Source organism: Archocentrus centrarchus, chromosome 21, assembly GCF_007364275.1.
Source record: "Archocentrus centrarchus isolate MPI-CPG fArcCen1 chromosome 21, fArcCen1, whole genome shotgun sequence".
Taxonomy (NCBI): Eukaryota; Metazoa; Chordata; class Actinopteri; order Cichliformes; family Cichlidae; genus Archocentrus; species Archocentrus centrarchus.
In genome coordinates this window covers 35,052,504-35,075,839 of record NC_044366.1, presented here as the reverse complement: position 1 = coordinate 35,075,839, position 23,336 = coordinate 35,052,504, and the positions used below count along the sequence as shown (strand labels likewise).

General features: G+C 40.1%; 1 protein-coding gene across 3 annotated transcripts in view; it reads right to left on the bottom strand.

Annotated features, from left to right (window-relative positions):
• The window catches only part of dgkg (diacylglycerol kinase, gamma), a 157,304-nt gene that overhangs the window by 79,346 nt on the left and 54,622 nt on the right, over positions 1–23,336 (bottom strand). For all 3 annotated transcript variants that reach the window (XM_030757799.1, XM_030757797.1, XM_030757798.1), the window contains 7 exons: positions 20,059–20,175; positions 18,155–18,253; positions 16,371–16,481; positions 16,201–16,274; positions 10,760–10,834; positions 2,931–3,016; positions 365–454 (listed from right to left, as the gene is read on the bottom strand). In XM_030757799.1, coding sequence (XP_030613659.1) covers positions 365–454; positions 2,931–3,016; positions 10,760–10,834; positions 16,201–16,274; positions 16,371–16,481; positions 18,155–18,253; positions 20,059–20,175 — 652 coding nt within the window. The remainder of the gene's footprint in view (positions 1–364; positions 455–2,930; positions 3,017–10,759; positions 10,835–16,200; positions 16,275–16,370; positions 16,482–18,154; positions 18,254–20,058; positions 20,176–23,336) is intronic.

The window sequence follows — 23,336 nt, the reverse complement described above, 5'->3', positions numbered from 1 at the left end:
TATAGCCAATTTCTGCTTATTGCTTATTGTCCAGCTGGTTGAAGCATTTATGACTGTAGAAGGCAGCTTTATTAAAAGGAAAAACAGATATTTCTCTCAAGAATTGGTGGAGGCCAAAAACAGAGCCAATGAAAACTGAATATTGGTGAACACGAATGCAAATGACTATGAATAACTGCTTCTTAATAAACCGCTGCATAAATGAATAAATATTTGCTAACAGTTTCACAAAATCTTATCGATGTTTAAAACTTGTTTCTTCTGCTCACTAAAGTCCCCAAAAAGATCAGTTATTGCAGGTTTTATAAATATCTATGCAGTTATGTAAAGAAAATACACAAAGATGTTGGAATGAGCTCCTCACCTCCTCCCCAGCGTAAGCAGCGTGCCAGGTCATTTCCTGTACCCAAAGGGAGGATGGCCACCGGAGGGTGCCTGGCAAAGTTGGCTTTATCTGCAAGGGCACGGACAGGAAATCAGTCTTATACCATGAAGGTTGAAAAGTCCTTGAACCAGGCTTTTATGTCAGTGGATGAACTAAAGGAGAGCTCTGATTGAATACAACTTTATCTTTTATTAATAAAGCCACTGATTCTACTGGTGATGCTGAACATAAATGTGTACTCAGGAAATCAAATGATAAAATCTGGGAACAAGAAAAACAAGAATGATAATAATAGTAAAGTTTTAGTTAGATTTAAAACAGAGACTAATAATCTCTCACAGTACAAGAAAACTGCAAAACTGAACTTACATAGAAAATATGTTTAGAAAATAAATGGACTTACAGTACCAGTCAAAAGTTTGGACACTCCCAAATGGGTGAGTGTGTCCAAACTTTTGACTGGTACTGTATATATATATATATATATATATATATATATATATATATATATATATATACAGTGCCTTGCGAAAGTATTCGGCCCCCTTGAACTTTTCAACCTTTTGCCACATTTCAGGCTTCAAACATAAAGATATAAAATTTTAAGTTTTTGTGAAGAATCAACAACAAGTGGGACACAATCCTGAAGTGGAATGAAATTTACTGGATGTGTCAAACTTTTTTAACAAATAAAAAACTGAAAAGTGGGGCGTGCAATATTATTCGGCCCCTTTACTTTCAGTGCAGCAAACTCACTCCAGAAGTTTAGTGAGGATCTCTGAATGATCCAATGTTGTCCCAAATGACTGATGATGATAAATAGAATCCACCTGTGTGTAATCAAGTCTCCGTATAAATGCACCTGCTCTGTGAGAGTCTCAGGGTTCTGTTCAAAGCGCAGAGAGCATCATGAAGACCAAGGAACACACCAGGCAGGTCCGAGATACTGTTGTGGAGAAGTTCAAAGACGGAATTGGGTACAAAAAGATTTCCCAAGCTTTAAACATCTCAAGGAGCACTGTGCAAGCAATCATATTGAAATGGAAGGAGTATCAGACCACTGCAAATCTACCAAGACCCGGCCGTCCCTCTAAACTTTCATCTCAAACAAGAAGAAGACTAATCAGAGATGCAGCCAAGAGGCCCATGATCACTCTGGATGAACTGCAGAGATCTACAGCTGAGGTGGGAGAGTCTGTCCATAGGACAACAATCAGTCGTACACTGCACAAATCTGGCCTTTATGAAAGAGTGGCAAGAAGAAAGCCATTTCTCAAAGATATCCATAAAAAGTCTTGTTTAAAGTTTGCCACAAGCCACCTGGGAGACATGTGGAAGAAGGTGCTCTGGTCAGATGAAACCAAAGTCGAACTGTTTGGCCAAAATGCAAAACGATATGTTTGGCGTAAAAGCAACACAGCTCATCACCCTGAACACACCATCCCCACTGTCAAACATGGTGGTGGCAGCATCATGGTTTGGGCCTGCTTTTCGTCAGCAGGGACAGGGAAGATGGTCAAAATGGATGGGAAGATGGATGGGGCCAAATACAGGACCATTCTGGAAGAAAATCTGTTGGAGTCTGCAAGAGACCTGAGACTGGGACGGAGATTTATCTTCCAACAAGACAATGATCCAAAACATAAAGCCAAATCTACAATGAAAGGTTCACAAATAAACGTATCCAGGTGTTGGAATGGCCAAGTCAAAGTCCAGACCTGAATCCAATCGAGAATCTGTGGAAAGAGCTGAAGACTGCTGTTCACAAATGTTCTCCATCCAACCTCACTGAGCTCGAGCTGTTTTGCAAGGAAGAATGGGCAAGAATTTCAGTCTCTCGATGTGCAAAACTGATAGAGACATACCCCAAGCGACTTGCAGCTGTAATTGCAGCAAAAGGTGGCGCTACAAAGTATTATCGCAAGGGGGCCGAATAATATTGCATGCCCCACTTTTCAGTTTTTGATTTGTTAAAAAAGTTTGACACATCCAATAAATTTCATTCCACTTCACGATTGTGTCCCACTTGTTGTTGATTCTTCACAAAAAAATTAAAATTTTATATCTTTATGTTTGAAGCCTGAAATGTGGCAAAAGGTTGAAAAGTTCAAGGGGGCCGAATACTTTCGCAAGGCGCTGTATATATATATATATATATATATATAATGTAGTTATATAGTGCCTTTCTACTCAATTAAGTACTCAGAATTGTTTTCTGCTACAAGTCTCATACACTTATTCACACACGCGTTCATACAGTGCTTTTATCTATGCCTAAGTGCCTAAGCATTTTCTAACATTCACAATCACACTCCAATGGATGCACCAGGGGCAAATTCGGATTCAGTATCTTGCCCAAGGATGCTTCGGCATGTGGTTTGGAAAAGTGAGGGATTGATCCACCAACCAACTAGTGGACAACCTGCTCTACCTCCTGACCCGCAGCTGCCTTTAAAAAGAAGTCTTTCATCTGGTTAATACTGCAGTTAGTCTCCTGTCAAAACAGAGCATTTTGTCAATAGTTCAGCAGTTAGAATCTTATTACCTATACAGTCTAGGATCCAGCCCACGGTGCCATCACCTCCACAAGCAAGAACCCGAAAATCAGGGACATCATGGAAAAAGTTGAGCCTACAAAGACAGTAGATCCAGGAGATTTAACACAAGCTGTTTATATACAAAAACATCAGAAAATTTTCAGGTGAATCAGGCTGGGATCAGCTGTCCATTTTCACATAAAAAATAATCCGCTATAGAAGTTTTTGCACTACTGAAAATGTTATGTGGTAAAGGTGGATCAGCTGCCTGGGTAGAGATTTCAGGGGGCAGCAACCATGGCACCCACAAGCCAGTGGGCAAGCACTGGACCACTGGCTGTGCTGTTCACATCTCAAAGCAATCAGAAATCACAGACTTTGTACAGCAGAGCAGTAAATGTTTGATCAAAGACATTTATGTTCTCACCAGCACCTCTGTCCAGTAAGTCATAAATGCTCAGGGCTTCAGTACATGTGGGAAAACATCTTAACATATGCAGGAAACAAGTGTTTTATTTGTAGAACAAGGTTGTACACAGAGTTCCTCCTAATGTCAGAGTGTATTAGGAATGCTGTTTATACAAATCTATTAGTTGCATTTCTTAACAGCTGACAGGGATTTCTAAGCTCTGAATGATTTAATGAATAGGGAGGCTACAGGGCAGAGAGGACACAGAGGAAGGTAGAGGGAGAAAGAGTTTAATCAGTGTGTGCCCTCTCCAGCTGTGCTTACTTCACTCCTTTCCCTAGAAACCACAGTCACACAGTGGTCACAGAATGCATGCCCTTCAAAGGGACCTTTAATGTGTGTTGGAACAAAGGTGTCGACAGAAGCTTTCATCTCTCTCTGTCATGAGACAGCTGCAGAGTGACCACCTGGTCCTGCACAGTGATTGCCCATAGATCCTTTAAACTATGTGTACATTTTCAACCGAATATAATACAGGCAGGTATTAAATTAAAAGAAAAACCAACACATAGTGTCGTAAGGTCACCACGTGCTGCAACAACAGCTTCAGTGCACCTTGGCATTGATTTTTCAAGTCTCTCAAACTCTGCTGGAGGGATGAACACCATTCTTTTTTGATAGACAGTGTCACAGAAGAAGATTTTCACTTCTCTTGATTTTCACTGGTGTCAGTATATCAAATGCCCAGAATAACTATACTCCATTGTTGTCCTTAACAACACCTACAAACATGCCAATTAGCCTCAAGTCTGAATGACAAGTTCATTCATTATATTCAACAAGAAGAATATTCCTCAATCCATGACATCAATCACGTGTGCATTAATTGGCAAAAAAAGACAGCCCTGCAAGATACTAGGGTCTACTGAAGTACCGATGTGGGGTCTGATCACTACCTCATCCACATGAAACTCAAGCTCAAGTTGAAAAACCAGAAAGAAATCAAAGACTGTGGGACCATATCCTACTAAGACGCTCAAAGACCTGAATATGGCAAGCTCCTTCATGCTTCAGCTTCAAAATCGATTTGAAGCTCTGAATAAAGTGAAGGATATAGAAGTCCAATGGATAAGCTTCAAGGAGACAATAGCAACATGCACCAAAGAAGCTACTGGACTCTGAAAAGGGCGTGTGGAAGCCATCATCTACCCCAATTAAGGACAAGAATGGAAAGCTCCTGCTGACCAAAGATAAGCAAGACTAGGCACAAGAACTATTGCAGGTGAAGGAAGGTGATATCTCAGAGCAAGAAATCCACCTGGCATTTAAAGCGCAAAAGGCAAACAAGGTGGGTGGCATGGATGAAATCCAGTCAGAGTTTTTGAAGCATGGAGGCCCAATCAATGTAAGCATGATGACAAGGCTATTTAATGGATGCTGATGAACAGAAGCCATCTCCATAGACTGGTAGAAAGGCATCATTGCCAAAAAGAAAGACAAAAAGAAATGGCAACACCATGGACTGCACGAAATCACCCTGTTCTCAATCTTATGTGCTGTTCTTCTACAATCACTACAAGCTGCTGGTGACCAGCACCTATGCAAAGAACAGGCAAGTTTTCAGAGAGGACAATCATGCACTGACCGAATATTTGCCTTTAGGAACATCATCAACCAGTGCGTGGAATACAAGCGCCCTCTTTCCATCAACTTCAAAAAGGTCTTCAAAGCATCCAGAGGGAGTCATTCTGCATACTCCACTTGTACAGCGTCCCACAAAAGTTCATTTTGAGCTTCAGTTTCCTGTATCACCATCCCAACTGCTGTGTCAAACCAGGACAGGGAAGTTGGACTCCAAATCAGCACTTAGAAGTCAATGTCATGCATATCAGTGACCAGGCTGCCATGCCTAAGATCAAGGTCAGTGAATGGGAACTAGTGGAGAAATTTATGCACCTCAGCAGCATCACTGAATGGGATGGAGATGCAGAGACTGATGCCACATACTGCATTGGCCAAGCCTTGGCAATACTTCAACAAATGCAAAATATCTGGTCATCTGCATCCATTTTGTTGAACATCAAACTTCAGCTGTACACTTCAATCATCCTCCTTGTGGCTATTTATGCCTTGGAAACATGGAAAGCATCAACCAGCATTTCCCAAAAGATGGACGTTTTTCAACAACATTGCCTCAGAAGGACACTGAAGATTTGATACTTTGACCAAATTACCCATGAGGAAGTCCTATGGCAAAGCAAACTGCCCAGTCCTAGTCACCATTATTGCACACTGCCACCTGAAACTTGCTGGACACATCATCCACATGGACAACAGCCAAATTCCAAATGTGCTTTGGTGGGTTCAATCTGGAGGCCAACGTGGCGGAGGACTGACCTGGTGTTGGACCTTTATCAATGACTTCAAAGCCCTCACCATCTTTTGGAATGAAACTAAGGACCTCACCGCTGACTGTGAGCAATGGAGAGCCCTTGTTGACCAATACACTCCTTAGCATGGGACGAAAAGAAGAAACCTCTTCAAGTAATGTCTGCAAAAAAACCCAAACCTAGCACCCAACTGTTTCAGCAAAGTATGCAGTTTTATAACATAATTGAAAAACTAAGTATATTTTGTGCATGATATTTTAAAGATAGAGCCTATCATAGCTGGTAAACAGTGGGGTACACCCTGGGCAGGTACCCACTCCATGACAGATCACTAGAAGTCTTACAATCAACATGTTTGTTTTGGAAATTATGATCCACTAAGCTTAAAGCTTCACAACAGGATCCCATCAACTGTGACGTTAAAGTGGCTCTGTCCATCTTTTGCACACAGTTTGTGTTTTTATATTTCAGTAAGAATAAATAGGCTTGGGGCTGAATCCTACACAGAGGGTCGGAAAATTGGGCTGACTTTTGATCTATGTGGAAAATGAATATTGTGTTGCCAGGCTCGTTCATGAGAATGGAAGGAGCCTGGCAACACAGCAGGGGTACCAACAGGCACCAACATAGAGATAACTTTCAGAATATATAAGCTGCTGTGCTCTGTTGTGTTTTGGCACCTGGCAGCTCTTCCTACTAATGGATCTATAATCCAACTGTTCCTCCTGGATTAGATTTCATGCCTCTCTGGTACCTGAAACAACAAAACTGCCAGCCTTACTCTGATGTTACTGCTTTCCCAGAATCAAAGTAGGTGGTAGGTTATTTCTAGACCTTGTCATAAAGCACAGAGGCCACAAGGCAAACAGCACTCTCTAATGGCCATGCAGTGAAACAACACCAACATTCATTTACATCCAACCAAAACCCATTTTAAATCAGCCTCCTTATCCTGACTGTGGTTTATGTATGTCTTAAACAAAGCTGGTGTGTCAACAAATACCATATCAAGGCTGACATACTATGTGTAATGACATGAAATGGAAGTACAGCAAGCTAATTGCATTCCCTAAACACATCACTCAGAGAAATCTACCCCTCATTTCGAAGCCTGCTGTGCCTGTTGCTAAGCAGCCCATGGTAACAGTTGTGGAGTTCAGCTGGCAGTGAGTTAACCCTCTGTGTGACAACAGACCCTCACTGAGTCCTGTGTGTTTATTTGTATGCATGTGTATATATTCAATGTACAGCGTCTTTTGCCCTCTTAGCAGCATCAGCACAGCTCTTGCTGCACAGCAATAATAGTTATATGATCTCATTTAAGACAGGTCCTTGCACTGAGGAAATAAGACTGAGCAATCAAAAGAACTTTTGAAAGGTACATAATTATTGTGAGTAGAACTCACCAGGCAATGTCTCATCCAATTGCCTTCCCTCAGACTCATATTTCTGACAGTGTAATAAAACATGTTCTATGTTCATCTCCACAAAGCCACATTTCCCTGTATGGTGTTTCCTTATTATAAACATTGTGCCAGCAGACATGCCCGTGAGGGCCCACAGTGGGTAGGTATGGGTGGGTAAAACTACTGTGGACCTGCATGGACTAACCCTCAGGGGGGCCAATAAGGGTTTTCTGTGGACAAACTCACTATGGATTGCCCACAGAATTCCCTCTCAAGGGCTCAAAAAGGCAACACTGCTATGGGCCCTATATGGGCTAGCTAACATGGTCCACATATGGATTTTTTTTTTAGGTAAGCCCAATGTGGGGTCCCCACAGAATTCCTTCTTGGGGACCCAAAAGGGTAAAACTGCCCAAAAGGGCAAAACTGCTATGGGCCCCATGTGGGCTAGCCATGTGGATTAATGGTAATGGTAAATGGACTCATTCTTGTATGCTTTTCTATTCTATATTAATTCTTAAAATGCTGTATGAGACCACACACAACCCATTGTGGGTTTGCCCATAGAAAACTCATATAGGGGCAAAACTACTGTTGACCCTCTGTGGGTACACCTTGCAGAGACCCACATGGGATATGTGTGAGTTTGTCCTGACCACACAGCCCCACAATTTACCCACAGCTACCCACTGTGGGCCCTCATGGGCATGTTTCTGTGTATGATGTTACTTTCTGATAGAATTATAGACCCAAACCAACCAGTTTCTGCTTAGTCCCGATCTCCACAAAAATGTTACAGTAGCAAAGAGCTTTTCGTTATCAGGTGCACACATGTAGCAACCTCAAGGGCTGCAAAATTATGCCAACACAGAAGTGCCAAAAACTGCATTTCCTCTAATGGCCACTTTAGGGTGGCTCCAAAAGTGAGTCAGTCTCCAGAACTCCCATGTTAAAATGCTCCTTAAAAAAACATGGTAACAGTCTGGTAGAAAAAAAATGTCTTGTTTTTTACAACTTCTTTTGTCCTTCACAACCAACTGTACAGTGGGTGCATCTTTTTATAATTTACCTATTTGAAATTTGTCAAGGCTTAAATTTGAAGTGTGGCCAAGTGTGGCTACTTTGATTGATGGTTGTTTCAAAACTGGGACATGCATCTAATAACTGTCTGCTAGTCCTCACCACTGTTAATTCAAGTTACTTAATGGGGCCTTTCTACTGTGCTCATGGGTTTAGTGCCTTTTGGCCTGTTTTTTTTTTTTGTTTTTTTAATAACCTGGCAAAAAAAAAAAAAAAAAAAAAAAAATATATATATATATATATATATATATAAAATTATATATAAAATGTAATAGCATTAAAAGCATGTTTAGAGTCTGGTACAAAGAAATACAGATAATTTACATCTATAACTAATTTTATCCTGCTCATCCTCATAACAACTGTATTGGGACATTTTACAGCTCACCTGTTTAAACTGTATTAATTCTGCTGGCACAGGCAGCTGTCGGGTGCACCACCACTAATTTCAGTCACTAAACTGGTGCTCTTGAACATGTTGCGTTGGTGCCTTTTGGAGCACTGTTATGGCATTATCTCATAAATAATATGGAATTCTGTGAGGTGCAGACTACACAGAGTTTGTGACCAAGTTTGTCGCAGCATTATTCTGAAGCAGCAACTTGAGTTGCTGAAAAATGAAGCCAACATGGAAGTGCCAAAAAAAAGTGCAGTTCCTGAGAGGCAGGCTCCAAATTGAGCTACTCTGTGTAGAATCCAATGATAAAACACCAAATTATAAAGCAAAAATTAAAATGTTTACAGCCTGATAGTAAAAAGCTTTTAGGCTCTATGGAAAGTTTCCCAGCTGTGACAGGATGAGAGGCAGAAAATGGATGGATGCATAGTTCCTGCCGTCATAATGATTGTAAAGTAGGTGAAAGTTTTTTATAACTCATTTGGGAATACTGTACTTATTCTGGATATTGAAGTTAGGGGTGTGGTCACTTTAACTGTTTACCACTGGACTAGACCTCTTAACTATATTTGTGCTTAACTAATAACCTAGCAGTCCACTTACTTCCAAATACAGTCACTTCTGGATTAAAAAAACTAAAACAAAAAACAACAGCATATATATTTTTGTTTCATATATGGCAATTATGTATGCACCATGTCTTTTCCATATTTTATCTTGAAAATGCAGTGGTGAAGCAAACCCATGTGATGCCTATTAACTAAACAGGAAAAGACCCATTTTACAGTGAATAGTTCAGATAGTTCAGACAGTACAGATACTAAAAAAATAAGACTGAGATCACAATTTCTATATCACATCAGTGTATCACAGTGTTTGTGCTTGATGCAGCGTTCTCCCCTAAGACCTGTGTGCGTCATCGGGTCTCTTTTCTTACAATGGGCTCTCGAGGGCAGCAACTCTGCTTGTCGTGACTGAGAGAGGCAGACACAGGAACAGAAAAGGGAACAGAGAGCCTTATACAAATGGAAGTGAAAGGATGATGAAGTCACTTCACCTTCAAGGTAAAGCATTCATGGCCCTTGTGCTGCTGTGTGAGGGCATTTTTTCATCTGCCGGAGGACAAGCAGGCTCAACAGAATTCCTTTCAAAGCACAAGCTGTGCTCAGCTCTGACGTATGCATGAGTGCATGCGCGTGTGTCAAGAGGTCAAATGCACAGTGTAGCAGTAATGTGGTGTTCCCATTCCCCTTCTCCGACCTCCAGCAGGTTAGTCTAACATGACAGGAGGAGGTGGTCTCCCTGCACAGCTCGCTGACTGAACAATTCATGTTTCTATTTCATATTCAAACTGCTCTTTTTATGCTGAAATGCAAACTCCTGGCTCAGCCTAAGAAACAGAAGATACCAGCACAGCCATATAGCTTTATTTCTTTTTATCATATCAGTTGAAATTTGGTAAGGAGTCTGAATTGTTTCTCTTTTATTAGTACGCTCTAATGGGCTGGTGCTAGCTTTAGGCACTGAAGCATATCCTGGCTGGCATGGGGCAAAAGGTTGGCAGTCCATTACAGGGCTAACACTGTGAGACAGACAGCCTCACACTCTCTCATAGTTTAGAGTCCCCAATTAATCTGACATGCCTGAAATCCACACAAGCACAGGGAGAACACGCAAACTGCACATAGTAGAGTCCCAGCCAACCACGACATTCATGAATAAAGCCAAAATAAACTACAGTTTCTGGTTTCAATTAAAAGTGTTCTGCTAGAGAAAGCAAAAAGCTATATTCTAGTATCAGAACCTTATTCCATCTGTGAAACATGGCGGTGATCGTATCATAATTTGGGTGTGCTGCATCTGTGCCAGGCCGGCTTGTCTGCACATACTGAGCAATTAATTCTGACTTATATTAGAGGAAAATATCAGAATGTCTGTCTATGAACAAAGATGGGTCATGCAAAGGTTCACATAGTTTTCACTCACAATTATGTACAGTATATCCCTTAATAAACTAACAGTCCAATATTTTTTTTGATTTGATTTCATTATCTTAGACCTGGTGTTGGATCATGTTTTAAGTCATCAAGGGTTCTTAAATCTTCTCCTTCCACTAACATTGCAGAGGAAACAGAGGTGAACACAGCAGACTTACCCTACCATCGGGCCTCCTTGCTCCAAACTGTACACCTGCCTTGGGTTTAGCAGGTACCTGAACTTCCTCAGTACCCTGAAAAGGCAAGATGAGAACAATTTATAGATGATAGTCCTCATACACATTATGCTAATTATCACATCAGGCTTATATGGGTTCCAGGTTATGAAGATGTGCTCAAATGAAATGAATTGTGAAATAAGAGAAGTGTGCAGATCTGCAGCGTGTGACACATTGTTGGACGGGTCTATCAAAATCCTGGCTGTAATTTGTGTCCAACATTCATTTTGAGATAAACTTTTTTATCCTAAATAAACACAAAGACTACCTGAAGACATTGAATTGCATCTGCATGAACTCTCATGTCCTCTGTAAAATCCCAGAATTCAGTTTAAAATCCTTCATCTCTCGTATAAAGTCCTGAATGATCAGGCCTACAGACCGATTACCACATAGGCAAATTGAGCACATGGCCTGCGTGCTGAAGCCAGCACCAAGCTTTTTTTTTTTTTAAATGTGTACAGAATTATTGTTTTTAAAATATTGGATGAAAGAGATTTTGAAAATGTAACATGATTATAAATTTGTTTGACCATTTTGTAAATTTGCCAATTAAATTATAAACCTAGAGAAAGTATAGACAGTCTATTGGAAGAAAGTGTGTTTAACAAGTTGGTAAAGCTTAAACTGTTAAGTAGAACAGTTCTTTATGCAAATGTCAAGATTAGAAATTAACAGGATAACAAAGACCTGCCTGCCACTAATTGCCAATGAATCAATAATGTCTGGGAGTTGGACTTTCCTCTGAAAAATGCAAGAAGATGATCAGTGATTGGAAAGGCCATTTTCACTGTGTTTTTCTCTAAATTGAAGTTCAGATGCCCTTGAACCATCTTTGCATTATGTTGCTATAGGCTTAAGCTTAGACTTCCAATAATGCACTAAGTACATCTCCTTCACTTCTTTTCATTCCCCATGTCTTCATGTGCATTGCAGCATGTCATTAACTTCTGTCTTCACTCTCCTGTAGTTTGTATTTTGTCCTATTTGTTGTTTGTGGTATCACTGTGCCCTTCTTTTCTTTTCTTTTCTTTTCTTTTCCTTTCTTTTCTTTTCCTTTCTTTTCCTTTCTTTTCTTTTCCTTTCTTTTCTTTTCTTTTCCTTTCTTTTCTTTTCTTTTCTTTTCTTTTCTTTTCTTTTCTTTTCTTTTCTTTTCTTTTCTTTTCTTTTCTTTTCTTTTCTTTTCTTTTCCAACTGCTTGCTGCAGATAGCTGCCCCTCCTTGTGCCTGGTTCTGTCATAGGTCTTTTCCTATTTAAAAGAATGTTCTTCTTTCCAACAGTTGCCAAGTACTTGCTTTTGTAGAGAATCTTTTAATTCCCTGGGATCTTTCTCTAAAGTTTAGGGTCTTTACTATATAAAGCACCATTTGATGACTGTTGTGATCTGGTGCTATTTAAATACAACTAAAGAGAACTGCATGTTGCTACAACAGAATCCCCACATTTCCCTCAGGATTGTCAACTTTTTGCCTTAGAGCAACTTAGCTGAGTATAAAATCTATTGGGACAGCTTAATTTACATACGCATTATATTATATTCTATCATTACTTTTGCAGAGAAATGTGTACGCAATGGTGCACAATGAAGTTGATATAAAAATCATTAATATTTAACTTAATCTAAGCATGTCAGATGACTTCTTCAGGTGAAATCAGCTGCTCTGAAGCGGTGCTTCAGCTTCTGCTTGAAATGTACAGTAATATTCATTTCTGGGGCGTAGTGTGAAAGAGAGGAGTTTTTTTGTTTGCATGTCCTTCACTTGCCCAGTCACCTCTTTGTTTTCTCAAGGGTTCTCAGTGAGCTGCACACTGACAAGGCAGTTTCCTCTAACCTTGTGAGAGTTCCATAAAATGCTCATTAAAGCCTTCACATGTAAGCCTGCAACTGAACTCAGGCTTACATGACAAAAATAGCAATCTCAGTCTCTGGTTTCCTGTTTAAACTGTTTATTTGTTCTAATAATAGAGAATCATTTCCTTTCTAATGGTAATAAGAGTGTGTTGCTATGGTAATGTGCCAAGCTGAGGGAGAGCAACAAGCTTTTGCGAGTTAGGTGGGGTGCAATGCAACAATGGAAACATGAAGTTACAACTGGAACAGTTCTCTTCGTTTTTAAATGACAGCATTCAGAGGGTCAGCAGGAAGGTGAAGAAATACTGGCGCCCTCTGGCAGAAGTAAAATTACGGTGATTTTCTCATAAAGATCTTCCACAAGCAAGTCTCACCCTCCTGATAATGTTTGCTGACTTTGCCCCAAAATAAGGTTTTAAAAAGTTTTTTCCTCCTAGAAGTTCTATGTTTTTCCACCATCTATGCTGTTGAGGAATCCACCCATACATTTCAGCTCAGGATTCTTGGAGTGCTTATAATGTCTCTGTAACCGATTTGTCCATACATGTGAGGCCACCAGATGGATGCTGTATTTAGGGTACAAATGACACTTAAAGGGGACGTGTTATGCTCATTCCAGCTCTATGGTTTTATTCTTGAACACTGCTAGAATAGTTCAAAATACTCCGTATTTATACTGGGCCTTGGTGCACCCTTTCAATTCATGAACTGTCTGAAATAAACACTTTTAACTTCTTTCATCTTCCCTTTGAAACAGCTTCATCCTGATTCTTTGATTACGTGAAACTCTGGGCATGTTTAATTTGAACATGGACCACTGTAATAACATATGTGACATAAGGAAAAGCAGAATAAGTCTCACAACCAGAATCAAAGCATATGGTGATATGCACATTATTGCTTTCATTTAAAATTATCCACATTTCTGAATGATTCTGTCATCGTCCTGGGTCTTGGATGCAGACTTTTGTATTCTTGTTTTAATCTTTTGGCCTTTTAGTCTTCAGTTCAGTTTATTTTTGAGCTCTGGGTTCTGTTTCCATTTTGAACATTTGTCTGTATTTACTTCTTTGTGTTTCAGTCTAGCCTCCCAAGTGTCCTTGTTAAGTCTTCATCTCTGTCCCCCGTTTGTTACTTCCAGTTTTCTTTTGATACTTTGTTGCCTTTTGTGCTTTGCCTTTAGTTTTACTTCCCATGTCTTGTCATCCTGATTGTTTTCTAATGTGTCTGGTTCCCCAGGTGTTTCCACTTTCTCTAATGACCCTGTGTGTGTGTGTGTGTGTGTGTGTGTGTGTGTGTGTGTGTGTGTGTGTGTGTGTGTGTGTGTGTGTGTGTGTGTGTGTGTGTATAGCCTCAGTCTCCCTTCAGTCCTTTTTCAGAGCGTCTGTTGTCATCATTGCATTTGTTCCCTTGTGTGATTCATGCTTCTGTTTAAATGTTTGGATTTTGCTGTTTTGTGTCACTGTGGATTTTGCTATTTTTTGTTCATGGACTTTTGACCTTATTAAAAGTTAGCTTTCAATTACTTTGCTTTGCTTTATTGCCTATGGTGCATATGCAATATGCTGCATATCTTTGATTAGCAAAATATTAATTATTATTTGTCTGTGCATGGTCATTATACAGCAGTATGCAAAAGTTTGCATGAGCACCCCTGATAATTTTCATGATTTTCCCTTATAAATCATTGGTTGTTCGGATCAGCAATTTCAGTTAAATATATCCTATAGCAGACGAACACAGTGATATTTGAGAAGTGAAATGAAGTTTATAGGATTTACAGAAAGTGTGCAATAATTATTTAAACAAAATTAGGCAGGTGCATAAGTTTGGGCATCCTTGTCGTTTTATTGATTTGAATACCTTTAGCACAAATTATTGGAAGACAAAATTTGTTTTGTAAGCTCATTGACCCTTGATCTACATACACAGGTGAATCCAATTATGAGAAAGGGTTAAGGTGGCCAATTGCAAGTGTTCCTCCTCTCTGCATCTTCTCTGAAGAGTGGCAATATGGGAGCCTCAAAACAACTTCCAAATGACCTGAAAACAAAGATTGTTCAACATCATGGTTTAGGGGAAGGACCCAAAAAGCTCTCTCAGAGATTTCAGCTGTCAGTTTCCACTGTGAGGAACATAGTGAGGAAATGGAAGAGCACAGGCACTGTTCTAGCTTCAAAGACCTACAACATCATCTTGCTGCGGATGGTGTCATTGTCACTTTGCACAAGGAGAGGCTGTTTGGGAGAGTAATGCAGAAGAAGCCTTTTCTGTGCACGCGCCACAGAGTTTCTTGAGGTCTGCTAAAGCACATCTGGACAAACCATCTTCATTTTGGAATAAGGTGCTGTGGACTGATGAAACTAAAATTGAGTTATTTGGACATAACAAGGGGCGGTATGCATGGTGGAAAAAGAACACAGCATTCCAAGACAAACACTTGATGCCCACAGTAACATTTGGTGGTGGTTCCATCATGCTGTGGGGCTGTGTGGCCAGTGCAGGTACTGGGAATCTTGTTAAAGTTGAGGGTCGCATGGATTCCAGTCAATATCAGCAGATTCTTGAGAACAATGTTCAAGAATCAGCGACAAAGTTGAAGTTGCACTGAGGCTGGATACTTCAACAAGACAGTGACCCTGGGGTGGCTGTAGCTCAGTAGGTAGAGCAGGTCACCTACTGATTGGAAGGTCAGTGGTTCAATTCCTGGCTACTGCAGGCTGCGTGCCAATGTATCCTTGGGCAAGATACTTAACCCCAAGTTGCTCTCCGACCGTTCCGTCGGAGTATGAATGCGTGTGAATGTTAGACGATTAAAGCACTTAGCTTAATTAATTAATCATGGAAGTGCTTGTATGAATGCGTGTGCATGGGGTAAATGTGAACGTGTTGTGTAAGCGCTTTGAGTGCTCATATCTGAGTAGAAAAGCGCTATATAAGAACTAGTCCATTTACCCTAAACACTGCTCAAACTCTACTGAGGCATTCATGTAGAGGAACAAGTACAACGTTCTGGAACGGCCATCTCAGTCCCCAGACCTGAATATTATTGAAAATCTGTGGTGTGATTCAAAGCGGGGCTGCTCATGCTCAGAAACCATCAAACCTGACCGAACTGGAGATGTTTTGGAAAGAAGAATCATCCAAAATACCTTCAACCAGAATCCAGACTCTCATTGGAAACTATAGGAAGCTTTTAGAGGCTGTTATTTCTGCAAAAGGAGGATCTACTAAATATTGATGTAATTTTTCTGTTGGGGTGTCCAAACTTATGCGCTCGCATAATTTTGTTTAAATAATTATTGCACACTATAAATCCCATAAACTTTGTTTCACTTCTCAAATATCACTGAATTCGTCTGATATATGATATATTTAACTGAAATTGCTGATCTAAACAACCAATGACTTATAAAGGAAAATCATGAAAATTATTGGGGTGCCCAAACTTTTGCATACTATTGTACAGGATATAGCAATAACTCTAAGACGCAAGTGAGAGTAGACCTGTGGGTGAGCGTAACTTACCGTTCCCCCTGCCTCCCTCCACTCTTGGGATTGACTAAAACCAGGAGTGGGTGAGTGCCTGGAAGTGGGGTGATCTGGATAGAGTAAGGATAAAAAGACTCAGGTAGCTGCTACTTGGCTTTGTGTACACCATGCAGAAATGACAGGTGCAGAGTGAGCAACCAGCATACCTGCAGTGCTTGTCCGTCTCCAGGGGAGAATTTAAAAGTCTGATTGGTGTCATCAGGGCTGGTGCTGGGAGGTGATTCCCCCTCCCCACGCTTCACTACAGAATGACGGTCCTGAGAGAGAAGGAGAAGTGATGGACTGCACGCGGGTCACATTCATCAAATTCCACAGTAGGCACAAAATGTACAATCAAAATTTTTATTTGTAAAATTACATATATATCTAACCTAGCCTGTATGACCTCTAAAAAGCATTACATATGATTTTTTCTTTTTTAAAAAAAGGTAGCTGGATAGTGTGATGGTCTTTGGAACAATAAATCAAGGTGTGCATCCAGTAAAGGTTCCTGGGCTAAACCCCCAGTGTTACCCAAACACCCCACTACCAGTATCACTGAAACCAATGAGCTTATACATATACTACCTGGGTATTAGATCTAGAATAGATGTGGATAAAAAGGTTGGAGGCCTAAAAGGATGTTAGTCGGTTAACAGAGGTGCAGCAGGGCACGATAAGAGATGGATCCTGGATGAATAAGAGGAACAACAAGATGTCCGTACTTTTGAGCTCACGGCTCAGCTAGGCTGAAAAGATACACGGCAGAAGCAGAGGTCCAAAGAATAAATGGTTTGTTCTCTAAAGACCCATCCAGGGTGTACTCTCAACAATAATACTTACAAAGATCTCAATGCAATTGAGCATCTGTGGGATGTGCTGAACAAACAAGTCTGATCCATGGAGGCCTGACAGCACAACTTACAGGACTTAAAGGATCTGTTGCTAAGTTATTGGTGCAGATACCACAGCACACCTTCAGTCTAGTGGAGTCCATGCCTCGACGGGTCAGGCATGGACAGCAAAAGGGGGAACGACACAAAATTAAGCAGGTGGTCATAATGTCATGCCTGAATGGTTTATAGTAAGTTTTGAAAACTAAAACCCATTTTAAAAACTGCAAAATGGGATCGCTGCTTCACAAAACAAATATAAAAGGTAAGATAATCAGAAATTAAAGCTGCAGTAGGCAAAAATCTACAGGAACCAGATTTTTTAAAAAGCATCAGAATTTCCATGTTTAGAGTTTCCTCCTGCGGTTCTCTGCTTTGTTCTAAGCCCCTCCCACCAAATGAACCATACAGTCTATACCTATAAATGATCCAAGTCTCTGGTACTTACCTTCATTTTCTAAAGCCTAAAAGGAGAGCCCAGAACCTGTTGTTTACTTTTTGCGGTTGGATTACAGCTCACACCCCAACATATACAGTAAAGCTACAAAAACCATGTCCCACCTTGTGGTCCCCCAACAACACACTAGTTTTGCACCTTCAGAATGAGGCATTCTCTGCTCACACCCCCACAATCAGTTAACTCCCTTCAGAACATGTATCCATCCCTCCATTAATCCATTTTCTTGGTTGCTTATACAGCTTAGGGTTGTGTGTGTGTGTGTGGGGGGGCTTCTACAGTACACCTCCACAAATACCTGACTAACTGAAGTAAACAAATGCATCACAGAACACAGTTGTCCTAAAATTCATTCTGCAGCTACATGCCAAATACTTGAGCTCACCCTCATGGAGTCAGTCTGGTTTTACCTAAAGAACTGTAGCAACTTTTCCAAGCTTCTAAACAACCTGCCTGCCAACATGAAGCATTCAGACCACATATTGATTTTTTTTTTCAAAAGAATCTGTTAAATGTTAAACCGATGAATAAAAACTATTTGAGTTTCCATCACTTTACTTTTGCTGTGTGTGCACTCTTGTGCAGAGGAATGCATTCTCACCAAGACGACAGGGCAGATGTATGAGGGCAACAGAGTGTGGTCCCTCAAGGCTCCTCCATCACACTCTGGCTTAACATTAGATGCACACTTATTATGGAGCTGCAACAGAGAGGAGAGGCAGAAGCAGAAGCATAAGAACTGTGGGCGTCATCCATCTGTGAGACTGAGTCTGTCAAACACCACCAGCACCAAAAGCTATTCTTCTGAGGGCATTCATACTGACAGGCTGTACTGATTGTTTGACAGGCCAGCACAAATCAATAAAGTATCACTTTGTATTTCTGAGCAAGATAGTTTTAATGCTGATACAAGAGCATTTGAGAGATTGTGAGATTTATGAGAACTTTGGCTGCAGGGCTTTAATGATGAGCAAATTCAAAGTCAGCACTGACATCTAGTGGATCTGAAGTGTAATGACAAGTAAAATATATGAAAGTGTGTGAGTTCATGTATCCACTGTGGGGATGTTACAGTTTTGTTGAATTTTTACTTTTTTTTTAATAGTAGTTGCTGTAAGGATTAGGTATGTACTAAGGGAATTAATGTATTACCAGTTTATTAGGCACACCCACCTACCACAATGTCCAGTTTTTGATAGAAAGAGGTGTTGACTGAACTTTGTGATCATTTTGGAGGATGTAGTTTGTGATGTAATGTCATGTAAAAACTAAATCATAAAAATGATTTAAAATAAAGATGCATCTCATTCCTTCCTTTACTTGATGAGACAACATCTCCGCTTCCACAAAATAAAAGAGGTTTGTTTTCTATTATAGCTTCTATTCAAAGACCTCAGTTGTTCACTCAGTACAAGCTGTACTTCAGATACTTTTTTATACTCAAGTAATTATTTTTACTACTAATCAGTGCTTTTAATATGCATGTAACAATATATGGTTCCATGTTATTATGGATGAAGCTACCAGAAGTATATATGTAACTGAAATCATCTCCAGGTTTAACGTTAGAGTGATTTATACATTAACAAATAAATAATTATGATCCAGTAATATAAAGTACATGATTCTGCATAATGACTTTTTACTTTAAGTATATTTTGATACCAGAACTGTTGCAAACTTTGCTTCATCACTTTGCAAAAAAGTTAAGCGATGAAATTTGCACAGGAGCATGAAAATCAGTGTTTCCTACAGAAATATTTTATGCTGTATTTATCAAATATTCTGATTTCCTGTCACTATTCTACCATGTGGTAGAATCAAAACCCCCGTTTATTATAATGTTTATCTTTGCAGGACTCATTGTAGGACTGTTCTATTCATCTGGTAGGTATACCTAATAAATCGAAAACGTCCATAACACGTTTGATGCAAAATGCACTAAATGAAGGGTAAAACTATGGCAGGAGTTACATGATTTATTCTAGTTCTGAAGGCTAAAATTTGATTTGGTTTAACAGTTTTTCATTTAAAATATTTTAGATTATTTGTGAAACTGGAAAGTTTTTCTACATAAATGAATGTAATTTGTTGTTGTGCTTATAGTTATGGTAACTGTGTGTTACATAACACACAGTTACCATAACAAAACCACAACTTTCCACGCTATGAAAGGCTTGGCAGGAGTTAAAAGGCATCTTTCTCTGACTTGTTTCTGGACGTGAACGCTGAATTTTGAGCTTCCATCATCTCAGACGCTGAATTTATACGAGCTCATAAATACAGCAGTAAAAACTGGACTGTGAATAGAGAAATGTAACACAGATGAGTGCTAACAACTAGCCAAGATTAAATTTAGTTTTAATTTAGTTCATCAACTTAGTTATGTTCTTCATAGTTTTCTCTATTTGAAGAACAGCCATCCACCCGATTGAGGCTTCGAGCTTACATTGTTGATGCAGCCTGGTAATAGTTCAATTGAGTTTACACAAGAGAGCGACTCACAGTGATCTGACACCAGACACAGTGCATCCCAGTGAGGCCCTGGTAACACTTGATGCTTCTGTGACAGCGGTCACACTTGGTAGGAGAGTTTCCTTCCATCCATACATGCTGCATAGCCTGGAAGAAGACAAGAAGAGCAGGATATTTGTTATTCAAGCATTTAATGCTTTTTAAATTTTGTGTAGTTACATTTTCAAATATTCAAATATATTTCAATATTTTACTTCACATATTATGAAAAAAATTGCAGTTCTGGTTCCAACTTAAAATCTACTGAATGACAAGCAGCTATAAAATGCTGGTGCTCCTGAACGCCTTTTAAGAATGAAAGGCAAAGCCTCCCTTTTTTTGGCCTCAGACTTTTGCCTGGAACCCTGTTGCTCTTATTCCAAACCTCTATCATTACTTCAGCAAAGCAGGTTCATGCACATACTGTGATCCGTGCCTGGGTGGTGATAACAGGTTTTACAGCTGCCAATAATGGTCACTTTTGCTATTTATTCGTTTAGCTGTAGATTTTTTCAAAGGACAATTGTGGTTCACGTCAACCTGCTGTGTTCCACATTCATGTGTTTATTGCTGTTCTCTCAGTCATCTGTGTTGTAGAGATGAAGGAAATAAGTTACACAAAAATACAGAGTGATGAAGTCCCATAAGGTGAATGTGATATGAGGTCAAATATCTATATATAATATGAGGTCTTCACTTGTGTGGATGAGACAGGAAACAAAAATTACTGACTTTTGGGAACAAGGGATTATTTTGGGCGAAATGAAGTATATACACAATTCCAGAATCTGTGTAAAATGTAAATAAACTACAAAATCTCATAAACACATATTTTATTCACAATAGAACACAGAAAACATATCAAGTGTTTAAACCAAGAAAATGGACCATTTTAAGAAAAATATGAACTCATTTTGAATTTGATGGCAGCAACACGTCTCAGAAAAATTGGGATGGGGTCAAAAATCCTGGAAAAGTTGTACTAAAAAGAAACACTGGGAGGAATATTTTACAACTAATCGGGTTAATTAGCAACATGTCAATAACATGATTGGGTATAAAAAGAGCATCTTAGAGATGCCGAGTTTCTCAGAAGTCAGGATGGATAAAGGTTCACAATCTACAACAAGAGGATCGACCCAGTTATTGAGCGAACACCGAGTTTACGTAACAGTGACCTTGATCTTAACCCCAGTGACCCTATATACAATCCCGACCTTACTTTGACAGTCTGTCACAGTGATTGATTTTATTTACTACTTTTAATTTATTTACTACATTTAGAAATGCCATTACTCTTACAACTGTGTCGTTATTTGTGTTACAAAGCTCTTCAACCATCTACGGTATACGTAGATAGAAAGAAAAAAATGCCTTTTTCTTCCAGCATACTTTAATCAGATCTTTTTAGTTTATAGGAGGTAGGAGGACAATAGCAGAGGGGTCTCCAGTTTTTGAGGAGTGGCGATATGGACATTACTTTTATTTTAATTGTATGAAAGGACCAGAGTGAGATGGTAAAGTGCAGATTGCATTCAGGACAGAAAGAACTGCTAACAAAACACAACATTAGATGTTTGCAAAGTCAAACAAAGCTAGCACCGCAGCTCAGCAGCCAGAGCCTGATCATCAACAGGTAACAAAGACCTCAGTAAGCAGTCTGATTTGTAACCTTGTGCACTCCATTCTGTCCTGTACATGTTTGTACAGTAGAATCGCAGTAGTGAAGGCCTTTAATTTTGCTTTGTGTCATCGGCTTTCTGTTCAATCCTAAACTCTAAAAGAATTATCATATGTACACTATATTTCCAAAAGTATTCACTCACCCATCAAAATCATTGAATTCAGGTGTTCCAGTCACTTCCATGGCCACAGGTGTATAAACCAAGCACCTAGGCATGCAGACTGCTTCTACAAACATTAGTGAAATGGGTCGCTCTCAGGAGCTCAGAGAATTCCAGCGTGATACCGTGATAGGATGATACCTGTGCAACAAGTCCAATCATGAAATTTCCTCACTATTACATATTCCACGGTCAACTGTTAGTGGGATAATAATGAAGTGGAAGCAATTGGGAATGACAGCAACTCAGTCATAAAGTGATAGGCCACATAAAATCATAAAGCAGGGTCAGTGGATGCGTAGGGCACAGAGGTTGCCAGTCAGTCACTACAGACCTCCAAACTTCATGTGGCCTTCAGATCAGTTCAAGAACAGTGTGTAGAGAGCTTCATGGAATGGGTTTCCATGGCAGAGCAACTGCATCCAAGCCTTACATCACCAAGGTCAATGCAAACCATTGGATGCGGGGGTGTAAGGTGTAAGGTGTAGCGGTCTACAGCAGTGGAGACGTGTTCTCTGGAGTGATGAATCACACTTCTCCATCTGGCAATCTGATGGATAGTCTGGGTTTGGCGGTTACCAGGAGAACGGTACCTGTCTGACTGCATTGTGCCAAGTGTAAAGTTTGGTGGAGGGGGGGTTATGGTGTGGGGGTGTTTTTCAGGAGTTGGGCTCGGCCCCTTAGTTCCAGGGAAAGGAACTCTTAATGCTTCAACATACCAAGACATTTGGAACAATTTCACACTCCCAGCTTTGTGGGAACAGTTTGGGGATGTCCCCTTCCTGTTCCAACATGGCTGCACACCAGTGCACAAAGCAGCTCCATAAAGACATGGATGAGAGAGTTTGGTGTGGAAGAACTTGACTGGCCTGCACAGAGTCCTGACCCCAACCTGATAGAACACCTTTGGGATGAATTAGAGCGGAGACTGTGAGCCAGGCCTTCTCATCCAACATCAGTGTCTGACCTCACAAATGTGCTTCTGGAAGAATGGTTAAAACTTCCCATAAACACTCCTAAACCTTGTGAAAAGCCTCCCCAGAAGAGGTGAAGCTGTTATAGCTGCAAAGGGTGAGCCGACATCATATTAAAGCCTATGGATTAAGCACGGGATGTTACTCAAGTTCACATGTGTATGAAGGTGTCAGAGAGCAACTTGGGGTGCAGTATCTTGCCCCAGCCAGGAATCACCAACCTTCCAATTAGTAGGTGACCTGCTCTACCTCCTGAGCCACAGCCACCCCATCCCCAATTATGTGACAATACACATCAGGATGTGTTAGTAACTTGAAAGTAATGTAACAAATAGTGTTATGAATGACCTTCTCCAATAATGTAATCCAATACTTAAAAAAAATAGTGATGTGTAAATAAATTACTTTTTTTGAGTAACCCCTTAATTGAGTATCTTGTGCACATGCAACA